Raw genomic sequence first — 13,900 nt, forward strand, 5'->3', positions numbered from 1 at the left:
CGGCACAAGCTAGTTTTCAGAGGGCGTTTCACCTGCCTTATGTATCTTTTAAGTTGCCCCCCCCCCCAATACTCACTCCCTCTCCGCTGCTTATTTCACACAGTCCAGCAACAGCAATAAAGTAAAAGTAAAAAAAGAAAAAATTACAAGACAACCAACAATAAATGCTTCCCTGCAGTATATTTAGTAGAATAAGGCTCCTGGAAAAGATGCACTCACAACAAACTAGAATAATCAGCCGCCCACCTCCCCTGGAACTGTCTGTAAACAGTTGGCGTGAACTGGAAACATCTTTTTTTCTTATTGAGCGCTGCATGAGGGAGTGATCGTGTGCATAAGAAATCCTGTCATTTTACAGTGCTCTTTAAGAAGGTGGAGCAGGTGTCTTTGCCAACACCCACTTTACATGCCAGTTCTTTTTTCAACTGACTTCCTCCCTTTGAGGTAGCCATTGATTTCCATTCAAGCGACTACACGAGTCGCCAACGTCCAGAGACGTGTCTGATAATACGAGAATGATCTGTTCATTTGTCTCAATTATCGATTTCATTTGAGAATGAAAGTGCTCTCTGAGCCTGTTGGGCCTCATCGGTGCGGCCTATAGACAGCCTAGAGACAATAGTGTGGAGGGAGAGGGGAGGGGGGGGGGCACAGATTAAGCAGAGAAGATGGGGCTGGGATCGGGAGGGGGGGCCTGGGGCCTATTGGGGGCCTGTGAGCCAACACAGATTACTCACGCTTAACCTGGACTGAAGCAGCTTACCACCGGCCAGGACACACTGCTCTCTATTCTATTCTGCTCTATTCAGTGGGCAGCCCTCCCTCTGGACACCCCCAATACAACACCCCCAATGTGTTGGGGGGAGGGGGGGGGGGGTTTCTTCATCACTCTGCAGAGCTTTAGGATTAATATGTCAAATTGTTACTTGTTAGGTCTTTCTATTCAATACTCCCAGTGTCCATGGTGATGCATTTTGAAACATAATATATGGATTTCAGTGGAATGTGCTTTTTCATTCATCCCCCAACCCGTTAAATATTCAACTTTTCACTCAAGAACTTTGACTTCTTACGGAAAGGTTTCCATGAAATGTACAGGGTAAATTCATGATCCCCGGCAGATGATTGTAATGACCCCATGACTTCTCCTCTAGCGCCCCACTCAGGACAAACTTGACATTTTTAGCCTCACTCTAAACACAGGCAGCACAAGGGCATCGCGTATGGGGAAGCAGCAAAATGAGGCTGCGTGACTATATGATCCTTTAAAACTAAGGTAGCGTTGGATAAAGCCACAAGGTACCAGTACAATACTGATGACAGATTATAGTTAGGGGCTGGCCTCGGGCCTGCCCTGGACCTGCCCCCCTAGTTATGCTGCTATAGGCCTACAGACTGCTGGGGAGACTTCCCATGATGCACTGAGCTTTCCTCCTCTCCCTCTCCATCTTTACACATTCATCTCCCTCCAATGCATGTTACTAACTTTATATCTTCTCCCGGAGTTTCTTTGTGCTTTCTTTGTCGTCTCGCGGGTTCCTGTGGATCGTGGTCCTGGTACGCCTGGGTGCTGCCACCATGGGCCTGCCTGACTGTCATCGCTACAGTTATTATGTTTAGTCATATTTCTATTATTATTATTATAGTTGGTATAACTGAGTCTGGTTCTGCTCGAGGTTTCTGCCTCTTAAAATAAGTTTTTCACGCCACTGTCGCCAAAGTGCTTGCTCATGGTGGAAACAGTTCTGGTCTCTGTAATAATATTATAAAGAGTCGGTCTAGACCTGCTCTATTTTTTATGATTTGGTGCTATATAAATAAAATAAAATCGAATTGAATGTCATTTTGTAGGGATGTCAAAGGTTGTTAAAAGCTGGAGGTGAATATTAGGCCCCGTTCACACCTGGCATCAACATCCGTCCTGGGTGATCCAGGAGGCATTGAGATCCGATCGCTCAGACCACATTCGGAGGTGGTCTGGGCCACATACGGTACGGCCACGTTCTTTTATCAGTGTGCGAGCGAATGTGTCCTGGACCGCCTCCTCAACTGACCACACCACTGCCCCCATTCCCACTAAAACCAAAGTCTTTTTGCACTATAAATTAGAATACTAATTGCATATACTGTACATACTTTGTGTGTGTATACGTGTATAGGTATAATATATGTATATAAGTAACTGTATATGTTGTTTTTATTCTATTCTAATTTGGAATATTTGAATATACTATGTGTTCTGTGTGTGTGTGTGTGTGTGTGTGTATTGTGGTGGGGGCTACAACTTTCATTGATACATTAAACTGTATTGTCTCAGCAGAGGCATCAATGATCAAATCACAAGATCCAAGTTTTACATCAAGCAATAACTAACGTGTTCTGCAGGCCAGCGTGTCACACATCAAACAAAATCTCCTCGTTCAGTACGTTCAGTGACTTCGTACTGCACTTCCATAAACTTTGGGGGAGTCCCAAGAGATTTAAAAGCTGAATGGTCAAGTCGAAGCTGCAGAGGCATCCTGACGTGGGTCCCCTCGTGTGGGCCGAGCTCCAAAAATCACTGGATTGTAGATTTCCCATAATGCGACGTGATCGAATTCCACACGCAGGACATCGCTAATGACGACGACTTCATCAGGGTTCTCTTTTGTCAATTTGATTTTAATGTGTAAAAAAAAACAAAAAAAACACACACACACACACACACACACACACACACACACACACAGTCATGGGTGGGTTGAGTGGGCCGCTGATTGTTTTCCTGGCCATTCATCAAGCTGAGGAGCTAAAGGAGCTTTAAGCTAATAACAAGCTAACAACATGCTAATGAGATGTCTCGGTGTCTCTGAGGCCCTGTCCGCCACCGCCAATTAAATGGCACCCGATGGGGACATCACTTCTTTATTTACAAGGTAGCTGCCGGGTGGCGCAGTGTCAGGCCCCCCCCCACCTTACCCCCTCAGTTGGTCACACTGAGTCAAGGGGAGGGTGGCTCTGCTTTACGGAGGCTACAGCGTGACGCATTTTTACTGGGTCTTATCATTATTATTATTAAATAATCAAAAAACATTTTTAATGACATTTTGTGTTATAAGGATGGATAAAGTTTTCATGTTAGTGATGCTGCTTAAAGAGGATAAGAGGAAAAGACAATTAAATATTTAGTTAACTATTTAATTCGACTTATTATTCTGTATTTATATCAAAATGACCGTTCGTTGACGGTTTCATCAACACATCAACATTGAAATTTAAAGACACCTTTGCTTAATGTTGAGGCAGTATTTAAAGGTACCTCTTTTTAGTCTAATTAAGCCTGAGTTTAATTTTGAAAATACTGTGTGTGGCCAATGTGCCCCAAAAATTAAACAAGGTCCAACTTGTCTAACAGCAGTTCTCATTGGCCGGCTGCTGATTCCATCATTTTCCACCACCATTTTTTTAAGATGTTGGTAAAGACAGACACTTTTTTCCTCATAACACCAAAAATAATAGCTTATATGCTTCCAAAGCTGTGGTATGCATGAATGATCTCAACCCCATGTACCTTTACATTTGTTTCCCCCAGAATGTGATACAGAGATCAACTGAATTGTATAAATTAAAAGTACATAGTTTTATTTTGGCTTGTCACTGATGCAGTCCACCCATTTGTGTCATTTATCCGTGATTTATTGGTAAAGAAAGGCAGGTTCAGGTCCAGGTTACAATTTGGGGTCAGGTAAAAAAAAAGCAAAAAAAAGCTTGAAAGCGAAAAACACAAGGTAAGAAAGCAAAGGATTGGGGCCAATATATATAGGGGATACATCTAAAATCTCTTATTTGATTTTATTATTTATTTGATCTTCGCTTGAACCGGAGGTCGTTCTGGTCCATCCCGCACGCCGTCCCAAAGCTCTGAGTTCTGCTCTGAGTTCTGCTCTGAGGGAGGATACGCGAGCAGCAGCCGTCCTGGAAGACTTTCTGAACGCCATGACGCATAAATACTCAAGTGTTCTTCTTTGCAGTGAATTGCTGTAATTCACACGTGCCTAAATGAAGGACTGCGAGGAGCAATTTTGTGGATCCTAAACATTGTCATGTATCATTGAAGTTTATTTGTTCCGTCATAAATCTCACTAACAGCACCCTCCCAGCACGCGCATAACATATTTGATCATACTATTGTACGGCATTCCGTTATTTGTCGGACCTCATGTGTTAGAAACTGCTACTGTTACGACGGTAATAACATTACGAGCAGCAGATCCAGCTGTACCGGCGTCATCAGAAAGGGACGTAGCTTCACATGACGCTTCAGAGGAAAGGACGTGTCATTACGTCTTATTACACACTTCCTCGTTTCGTATCTCTTTGCAAAGACGCAAGAGAGGGAAGCGTGGATGCAGTGAAGACACTTGAGATGTACCCATGAAGTGGCAGGTGGGGAGATGGGCAGGGAAGCTCAGGTGAGGGGAATGGGGCCATTGCAGGGAAGGTGGGAGTGGGAGGATGTGGAATGAAAGGAGAAAGGTCTGAGGAGAAGTGGCTGAAGGGAGGGACAGAGAGGCGGACATTATGGCAATACCAGAAATGACACTTCCAGGTTCCCTCGTCTGGAAGTCAGTGGGGTTTTTTGGTTAGATGCCTGAAATAAGGTCTGCGGTTACACACAAGCTTAAGAGATTCACACGTTTTGTCCTACGACATAAAATACAGTCAGTAGATACCCCCCCCCCCCCCACTCGTGAATCTTGAAGCTTTTACGTGTCTTAAAAAAGGCCGGTTGCTAACAAGCGGCTAAATGAGACCACAGAGGTCGTCGCGGACATTAAACGTCTTCATGCCGAAACATGGAAAGTCATCTACTCACTAGTCTAGTTTACAGCCTCGTTGTGTTTATACTCTACATCTATCTGTCTATATATCTATATCTATAAAAAAAACTGAAATTGAATTTGCCAAAGATAAAATGAGTAAAAATAAAATGTACATGCATTTACGTTCATGTCATGGCAGTTTTATTAAAGAGAACGCAAGAAGAAAAGGTCTTTAGACCCACGAACATTACTAATATTTAATTCTGGAAATTCCCACAATCTGAATAAATTAGAATAATTCTTCGTGCCATTGTTTTCAAGATGTTTATGAGGTTTTGAGCTGACACTGTTTCATCGCAGTATATAATCTACATTTACCACAGCCTTCCGGGGACTTCAGTTATTAAAGGGCAATGGCACCATTTCACAGTTATTATCCTGACAGTTATTCAGCACATCCATCAACACCTCCACCCCCCCCCCCCCCCCCCCTCTCTATCAACCTTACACCACTGTCAGCCACCCAAACAGAAATACAGACAGAGATAGAGAGACATAGACAGAGGTGAGCACCAGCAGAGAGAGAGAGGGTGGACTAAATAGGTCTATTTGCAGGCGGTCAGAGAGTGAGAGAGGATAGGAGGAAGAGAAAGGGAGGCGAGGGGTAGGGGGTTAGAGGCAGAAAGTGATCTAAGGGCTCTAATTGCAGGATAGAGAGGGACGGGGCTTTGAAAGGGAGGGACAGGATACACTGTAAAAAAACAAAAACTAAAAAAAAAAACATGAAGTTGTGACCAGACTGCCTGAACTAATACTGAGTAGTTTGTTTGATTTGATCTTATATCTAAACCACCTTATTTGTTGTTAAAGCAAACGCATCTGAAATAGTGGAGGGAATCCCTCATTGCATAGGAAAAGAGTGAGCTCGCCCCAACTGAACACAAAGACGCGTGGTTCCGTCATACGCTCGCATGGCTTCTCCTACCACTTCTATGCGGATGACACCCAAGTATTTTTGTCTTTCCTCCCATCTGAAGGGGTCAGTAAGCTTCGAAAAAAGCTTGCTGAATTACTCAACAAGGCCTGAAACCCGGTTCCAGCGTTGGAATCGGGGAAGCTGCCTTTTTTTTTTTTTTTTTTTTAATGTTCCGAAACGGACACGCCCACTTCACACAGTGATTGGCCGGATGTTTGGAGGTGAGAAAGTAGGTGGTGTTTGAACTTATAAATAATGCGATAAAATTATAATTTCATATAAATATTAAATGACAAAAACTAAAAGGATGACCTCACAGAGTGTTCACAGGTGCTCGCCCCCCCCCCAAAACATCTATCACTCCCGCCACCCACATTGCATGATCAGGTCATTTGATGAAGATCATGCGATATGATTGAAATTGATGGAAAGTTTGGGTGACTGGGACTTGGCTTGGGAACCAGAGGGTGGCTGGTTCAGCTGATTGGACTGGCAGGAGCAGAGCACCCAAATCCCTAACTGATCGAGGCTAGTTGTATAATTCGGGAGTCAAAAAATGGCCCCCACATAGATTTCTTCCAAATAAGCGCTGCTAACCATAACATCCGAGTTTTAATAAACTGGGATTATCCTTGAACAAATTGCAAAGAATAACTGATAAAAGATGAGTTGATTTAATTAAGTTGATTATAAGATTTTTTTTACAGTGTAAGAAGCGGGTAGGTGTGGGGTTCTGTGGGGGGGGGGGGAGGTTGGTGATCTAAAGCGCTGTAATTGTAGGTGGTGTGTTGGTGAAAGTGATTTTGTGTCCCAGCACGTCTCCATGTGTCTGTCACATCAATATTCTACCAACCCCCTTATTTAAACATCAACCCCCCCCCCCCACTCCAGTGTGTCAGGAGAAAGTCTCCAACACTGCTGACCACTACTGCTGATTCTGACGACGACGTAGAGGGAAAATAATTAGTGAAAATTCAGACAATACAACCACCAACACTCCTTATGTTCTGTCAAACCCTAACTTTCTCTGCCCTCCACCCTTCTTCTTCTTCTTCTTCTTCACCTCCTCTCTGTGAGGAGGCAGATATGGATGGACGGATGGATGGATGGATGGATGGATTAGGGGGGGTAATAGATTGGAGATGATCATCACTCGGAGCTCCTGTCAGCTGTGACCTTTGCAGGCTGAGTGACCAGAGAGGGAGCAGAGTCATTACCAGCCTTTATCCCTTTGTGTGTCTGTCGCAGCCCCCGCAGAGAGGAGAATAGCTCTGTCATTTAGGGCACCGGTTCTCAACCCGGGGGTCACAAGACCCCTAGGCGGTCACAAGATAATTTTTCAGGGTCATAGAATATAGTTTTACTATACAAATGAGTTACTTTTCCCCCCAGATTTTCCTCTATTTTTGAGCTCTTTTTTTTTTTTTGGTCTCTTGTTGCTTTCACGACCACCGCCTGCAACAATTAATCACACGCAACGCCATGAAGACGCGACACTCATTCTTCAGTTACCTATTCACCACTATGCAGACACTATTTAAAATAATACAGCTTTGGCCATGAGCAAGATTCCAACCCTTGTTTTCTGCGACACAAGGTGATGTTACACTAGTCTTCATATTATTATTTAGCTGCATGTCAATCGACTTAAACATTTTATTTTATTAACATATATATCACAACGAAGGGCAAAAAAAGTATTACTTTAAGATATGAGAAATTATAAGTGGTATATTTAATATGTTTATCCACGATCAGCACCGTTTGTAGGCATAGGAGGAGGGGGCCCAAAGAGGAGGAAGGACTGTATGAACATGTATATTATCCATGTACCCTCACTTCCTGGTTTTGAACAGACTGCTCGCTGCTACTTAGTGGTTGATGAGCATCAGGTATGCTAAATAGCATCATGCCAGCTACAGCAGGCAGGTTCAGACATGTAGCGAGGACCCCCCCCCCCCCCCCCCCCAGAGTGTATAGACACCCCTCACACTGCCTGAGTAAAACCTCACTTGTAGACTTCCCAGGGGATGGACCATCACCCGCTTCAGCGTCACATTACCTCGGAGCAATCCCCAAGACAGCGTCCATCCACAACACCCTAAAAGGCAGCACCATCACTGTCGAGGGCTTGGTGTCGATCCCCACGTTCCTGTGTTCACACGAGAGTAACCTTGCTCTTGATTGGACGTAACCCAAACAGACACAAACATGCAGATGGTGGGACTCTTGGACTTCATTTTGGCTTGACCGTCGCGTGGTTTACAGGTGCGGGAGGTAGGAGAAGTGTTCAGAGCCTCGATATTTATTCATCCATCTGGATAATATCTTCTTTCTAGCTGCTTTCACGACAAGTCGTTGAGCCCCAAACCTGCAAATGTACAGCTCATTCCAAAGTAAGCTGCATCGCGACCGAGACAGTTCAAAGGTGAACTGAATTTGAACAATAATGATTTAAACACACTGCACAAGAAAATAACACCAAACCCCCTCAAACCCCAAGAAAGACCAATTCAAATTCACGTCGGTATACCACAGATATAAATTCAACGTAAAGTATCACATGGCCACTCAGCCAAATCATATAAATCCTTTAAGATTTCAAAAAAACAAAACAAACAAACACTGGATTGGTCAGCTCTGGTCAGAGATGTGACGTTCACATCCGCCACTGCTAATAAAGGCATTGTTTACCAAAGGGAAGGATGGCTAAGCAGCATTCACACACTATTGAAGTACTCTATTCAACATACAAACTGCTCCACACACACACACACAGTTTGTTCTCTCGTTTTATTGGCGCGGTGGGCCGCTAAACAGAAGCGACGGAGATGTTGAACAAAGTCCCGCGTGTCTCGGACACTGTCCACGTCCGTGATTTGAGCAGTCCGGCCCTGCGGCGTCATTGGCATTGTAACAGTTCAGTCTTTCTATGCAGCGACCATGTGACGCACACACTGAGGGAGCATGTGTCACAGCAAATGGCCACTCCTCTGGGCTCTTCCTCCTCCGCTTCCTCCTCTTCGCCATCCCGCTCCCTCCATCGCGTCTCCCCCTTCACCTCCTCCTCCGAGACGCTGAATCCTCCTCCACAGCGGCAGCTGTATGTATACACACATTCATCTGAAACAACACACACACACACACACACATTATAGATGGAATATGTACGGATATTATGATCATGGCGATGATGAATGTAATAATTCAGAAATAGAATTTGCTATTTATTCCATTAGAATAAAAATGTGTATATATGAAGACAATATAAATAAATAGATAGATAGATAATGCTGGTGGTGGAGCATCCTCTGAGGTCCATGAATGTCTGAACTTCATGCAAGTCTGACTGATAATGAGGCAACACTGGATGGAAAGACACACATTTTATCATATGCTAGCCAGCTCATAACTTTCGCAGTTTATTGCAGGTGTCTTACTTTGCATTGCTAATCAGCGGTGTCTTTCTCTCCCACATCACCTTGAATAAGGTCAAATGTCACCTTCTTAGTTAAGTTGTAGCGTAGTAGCAAATACAGACAATGGAACGCTTGTGTTCCAGTCTGCTGGAAATCCTGTGCTACCGACTCGGTGTGTACATTGTGTGTAGTTACCGTGGTCCCAGATCATGTCCTCCAGATAGACTGTAGAATCCAGTGGCCCATCCTGTTTCAGTTCCTGCGCTGGAGGAGCATTAATGCATCATTATTACAGTAGAAGGAAGAGAACCAGACTACGCAGGTCGTCAAAAAAAAGTGTTCGCATACAGTGTGGAAACCTAGTTACTGTACATTTGCGTATCCATGCTGCTTACTCCCAACTTTATTTTGGAAACATGGCTTTCGTTTTAGATGCTGTGCAAATGCAAAAAGATTTAAATTCAGCTTTTTCTATTTAAGCTTTTCATTTACGTATTTCCATTTCCCATTTTGAGTTTTTCATATGTGATGTTTCTCCTTTTCTTATTCCCATTGCCATTTCCAATTTAAGCTTTCACATTTTAAATCTCACTTTGTTCATTGTCACTGCACGTTTCCAAATGATGACTTTACATTTTAATTTCCTTTTTAAGTTTAATTATGGCCTGATTATTTCTAGTAATGTAGTAAAATAATCATCTTTTTAAAAAATTGTATGTATTTTGGACTTTTAATTTGAAATATGACCGACAATATCCTCCATATCTATGTGTTACTTTAAGTTTTGGTCACTTTCGACAGCCATATATTTAAATAACGCAACTTTTTAAAAGATCTCCGGCCTTTTCTGGGACCTACAATGCTTAATAATGTCTCCTTAGCCTAACCCTGACAACTGCCACTGTCCCATCAGTGTCTTCAGCATATTTCCACAGCATGAATTCCATCAGTACAACAGAGTCATGCCATACTCACCACTCTCCCCACACTAACTTTGTCTCACCGATTCTTTCCAGTGACCACCCCCCCCAAACTGCTGTTGAGCTACTGTCACTGAAACTCAATACTTCCATTATGTTTCACATTAAAAGCCTCCCAGTACCCACTGTCATCAATGGATTAATGGATGAAAAGTTGTACAGTTTGACGGTGATAATGACTTTGAACCACGAATAAATTAGTGCTAAACGTTTCTTGGGTTTTAATTAGCGTTACACTGTGCGAGGAATAATTGCTGCTAAACTAGTGATAATTAAAAAAAAAAGAAAAAAAAAAAAGGATACATGATGAGGAAGAGGCCGGGGCTTTCAGGAAGCTTTACAAAAGTGTATGTCTGAAAGGACAGTTGGATTGTTTGAGAAGTTTCTATGGATGTTGTAATACTTTTTCGTCTGAACTGCCCCCAGCTGTATTTCTCCAACATTTGGATCATTTTTGCCAAATTAGACTGGACACACGGAGTTAATTACATCCTCTAAGATTATCTAGGTGGAAAGCTGCCGGCTTGACATGTGAAATGAACCCACACAGAAAACATTCACTGGTTGTGCGCACGTAGGGTTGGATTTGTTAGATGCACTTCACGGTGCATTGTAGGCAGGGACGCAAACTCATCAGGGGCGCTTCATTAGTTCGCTAGCTAACGTTCGACTCCATGGAAATAACGTTAACACCTAACATGGTTACATCCAAACAGCTGTCAGACCTAACTCAACAAAAATTGTGTTCCCCAGTGTAATCAAAATCACCCCCCCAAACAAAACATCCCTATAACGTTAATACACATTTGCTTTGTACCGTTACATCAGTAATTGTTTTCTAAAAACCATCGCCATTTGTCATAATACATCACTTAGGGTTAGGGTTAGTGAGCTGGTGGAGTAATTTGGCAAGCTAGCCAACCAACAGATCCACTCAGGTAGTATTTTGCTAGCCATAACGTTAGCGAGCAAGCTAAGGTTTGCCAGCTGGCTGTAACTTAGCCGCCACATGGATCTGACATTAGTGTCATGAGCTGATGAAGTGGTTTGCAAACGGAAGGCTAGCAAGTTTACCAGCCAGATTAGCCCTGGGAGTCTGGATGAATTAGCTGATTGGCTAACGTCCACGTTAGCAAGCAAGCTAAGTGGACTTTGCGTTGGGCTCTGTCTTTTGGCGTGTGCCGGTTGCTCATTGATGGCAGCAGATTGAGCTGAACATGGAATATTCCATCACTGTTCCACATCTCTTATGCAAATCTCGACCATTTCCATAGTAATAACAGAAGTCTTTCATGTCTTAGAAACTAAAGAATGAACATGTCAATGGAAAATATAGATACACTTGAAATATGAAGTCCTACCTCGCCTCTGCAGGTCATACTGTCTCCTGGTGTTCTGGTCACTCAGGATCCTCCAGGCTGCATCAACTTCTAGAAACCTCTTCACGCCAGACTCTGCTTCTGAAGGACACTCGCCTCCAAGGCGGTCTGGGTGGCACTGTGCGTGTACACACAACACACAAAGGACATTTCATACTAGACAGACTGTTACTTAGGAAGATACCAACTAGATGCATGTGTGTGTGGAATAAAGATAGACTTGAAAAAAATGTTCTTAAACAGATTAGGATTCAGCCAAATATTTAGTGTTAATCATCTTCGCTTTATCACAAGCTGCCGTTTCTCGAAATGAACATAAACGCAGAAAAAGAATGTGCTTGGGTTTAGCTTGGATTGTGCCTGTTGACTGTAGTATGTAGTAGCAGTGTGTTTTACCTGTAAGGCCAGCTGCTGGTATCTGCGTCTGAGCTGCTGGACTGAGTCTGAAGGGCTGGCTCCCAGGACAGCATACAGGTCTTTCTCTGCCGCTTCACACATCCCTGCTCCTATACGGACCCGGACCTATAATCAATAAATTATTAAGGGATTTAAAATTTTGGCGGGGCGCTTCTATTTTAACTGGCGCGGCTCTTCGAACTTTAGTTGAACACCGCCTGCTCTACTGGCTCAGCTAATGCTCTTCCCGCTGGCCTTTACAGAGAGGCAGCAAGTTCGTGGCTCCAATGCATATCACATATTATATTATTGTAATATCTGTATATACATATATATATATATATATATATATATATATATATATATATATGGGTTTAGGACTGTTGCTCCGACTACACAAGACATCTGAAGACGTCACCTTGGCCTTTGGGATACTGCGATTGTGAATTCTTCACCATTTTCTGAACATTTTTAGACCAATTTTTTTTTTTAATAATTTAAAAAGTGGAAAAATGTATAGGAGCGTAATGTGTAATGGAATTAGGAGTTTGGCTCACAAGCAAATTAGAAATTGGACGTTTTTCAGCAAAGCTAGATTGCATTTATAGCCTCTCCCTGTTATTTTAAATGGGCTCTTTAACAGCATTATGTTTTCCCATCAGAAGTGGACTACTACAGGTGACAGCGAAGCAGCGTTATTAAACACCGATACACATTAACGTTATGGGCGTAGAGAGCACCTTGCTAACTGGACTACTAAATAACGACTGTGTCTGCGTCTTCCCAAATACTGTCACGTTCTCTACAGCGTGTTACGGAGCTATTAATATTAATAATTAATAATTCTGTTTGGTTGGTTCACGCGCTAAACACACCCTCGTGGATGGGTAGTATGCAAGTATGAACGGGAGCGCGCGGAGCTAGCTAAACAAACGTTCCCATTTAATCCGGAAATCATTATCGGTCATAATGCTGATAACGGAAGCGCATTAAACAAGACGAGTTCTGTTCCCTCGTGTTTTCTGTCTGCGTTCTGGGTGTAAAGAGTTGAACATACCGTAAAAAATAAATAAATAAAGCTGTCACCTGAGCTGTCACGGCATACTGTTCAACGCTGTTATCGGTCCCCCGTGAAAACACGCCCGTTTCTCTGGTCCGCCTGCCGCCTGAGTTCCGCTGGACTTCCGGTCTTCTTCTTCTTCATGTTTTATGGCGATTGGCAAACAACGTTGCGGTGTATTATCGCCACCAATTGGTGTGGAGTGTGGACCGGGAATCCAACTATCCACTGAGTAATTCTAACAATGAATAACAGAAAAGAAAATGAGGGGGGGAAAAAGATTGTAGTCTCTCTATCAAGTTCGTTCTCCAAAAGATATTGAAACAAAAAAAACAAACATAACTTCTTTGTAAAAGACAACATAAATCAAAGCTCAACTTTATTTCTTGCAGGTTCAGTATCAGTTCCCTTCTCTCAGCATCCCATTTTGGACAGTGAAGCAAAACATGTTCTAAATGTTTCTTTACCCACTACTTTATCGTTATTAAAAAGTTGAACCATTTCCTATCGGGAAATCAAGGTTGAAGGTTGGAGGTTCATTTATTATTATTATTTCATTTATTTATTCATCATTACACAAAACGCAGATGAAACTTGAAGCATGCTATTCGTGCCATGTTATTTTTAATATGATCAAAGATAAAAAAAAAAAAATTTAACTGACATCAGGATATGGATATGTTGACTTATGGATGTTGGTGGCCTTTCTTTGCTTTGAAGACGCTCAACAGACTTTTTTTTTTATTTTTTAGATCTATTACTGTTACTACTAGTATTTCTGCCTTTGTGATTGCGATCCCAAAGTCATCAGTTCCCATGGAAACCACGTTCACGCAAGTCCCTCTAAATCCGCTCTGTGGTTTCTCCCACTTCGCAGCTGCAGAGGGA

General features: G+C 42.8%; 1 protein-coding gene across 1 annotated transcript; it reads right to left on the reverse strand.

The window, feature by feature from the left end:
- Nucleotides 1-8,307: 8,307 nt before the first annotated feature.
- dnajc24 (DnaJ (Hsp40) homolog, subfamily C, member 24) lies at nt 8,308-13,149 on the reverse strand. The gene is made up of 5 exons (XM_070907897.1): nt 13,039-13,149; nt 11,953-12,078; nt 11,539-11,674; nt 9,393-9,461; nt 8,308-8,901 (listed from the first exon to the last, which is right to left on the reverse strand). Exons 2-5 carry the CDS (start codon nt 12,052-12,054, stop codon nt 8,681-8,683), a joined length of 528 nt encoding a protein of 175 aa, XP_070763998.1. The 5' UTR covers nt 12,055-12,078; nt 13,039-13,149; the 3' UTR covers nt 8,308-8,680.
- Nucleotides 13,150-13,900: the final 751 nt, after the last annotated feature.

The sequence above is a fragment of the Enoplosus armatus genome, chromosome 6, assembly GCF_043641665.1.
Source record: "Enoplosus armatus isolate fEnoArm2 chromosome 6, fEnoArm2.hap1, whole genome shotgun sequence".
NCBI classification, from domain to species: Eukaryota; Metazoa; Chordata; class Actinopteri; order Centrarchiformes; family Enoplosidae; genus Enoplosus; species Enoplosus armatus.

What these genes read in the sequence shown, in the direction of transcription:
- dnajc24 (XM_070907897.1), bottom strand. Translation starts at nt 12,054, where the DNA reads ATGTGTGAAGCGGCAGAGAAAGACCTGTATGCTGTCCTGGGAGCCAGC. An exon ending in ACCAGCAGCTGGCCTTACAG is followed by an intron (nt 11,675 to 11,952) that starts GTAAAACACACT and finishes GTACACGCACAG; the next exon opens with TGCCACCCAGACCGCCTTGG. An exon ending in GGACATGATCTGGGACCACG is followed by an intron (nt 8,902 to 9,392) that starts GTAACTACACAC and finishes GTGTTGTTTCAG; the next exon opens with ATGAATGTGTGTATACATAC.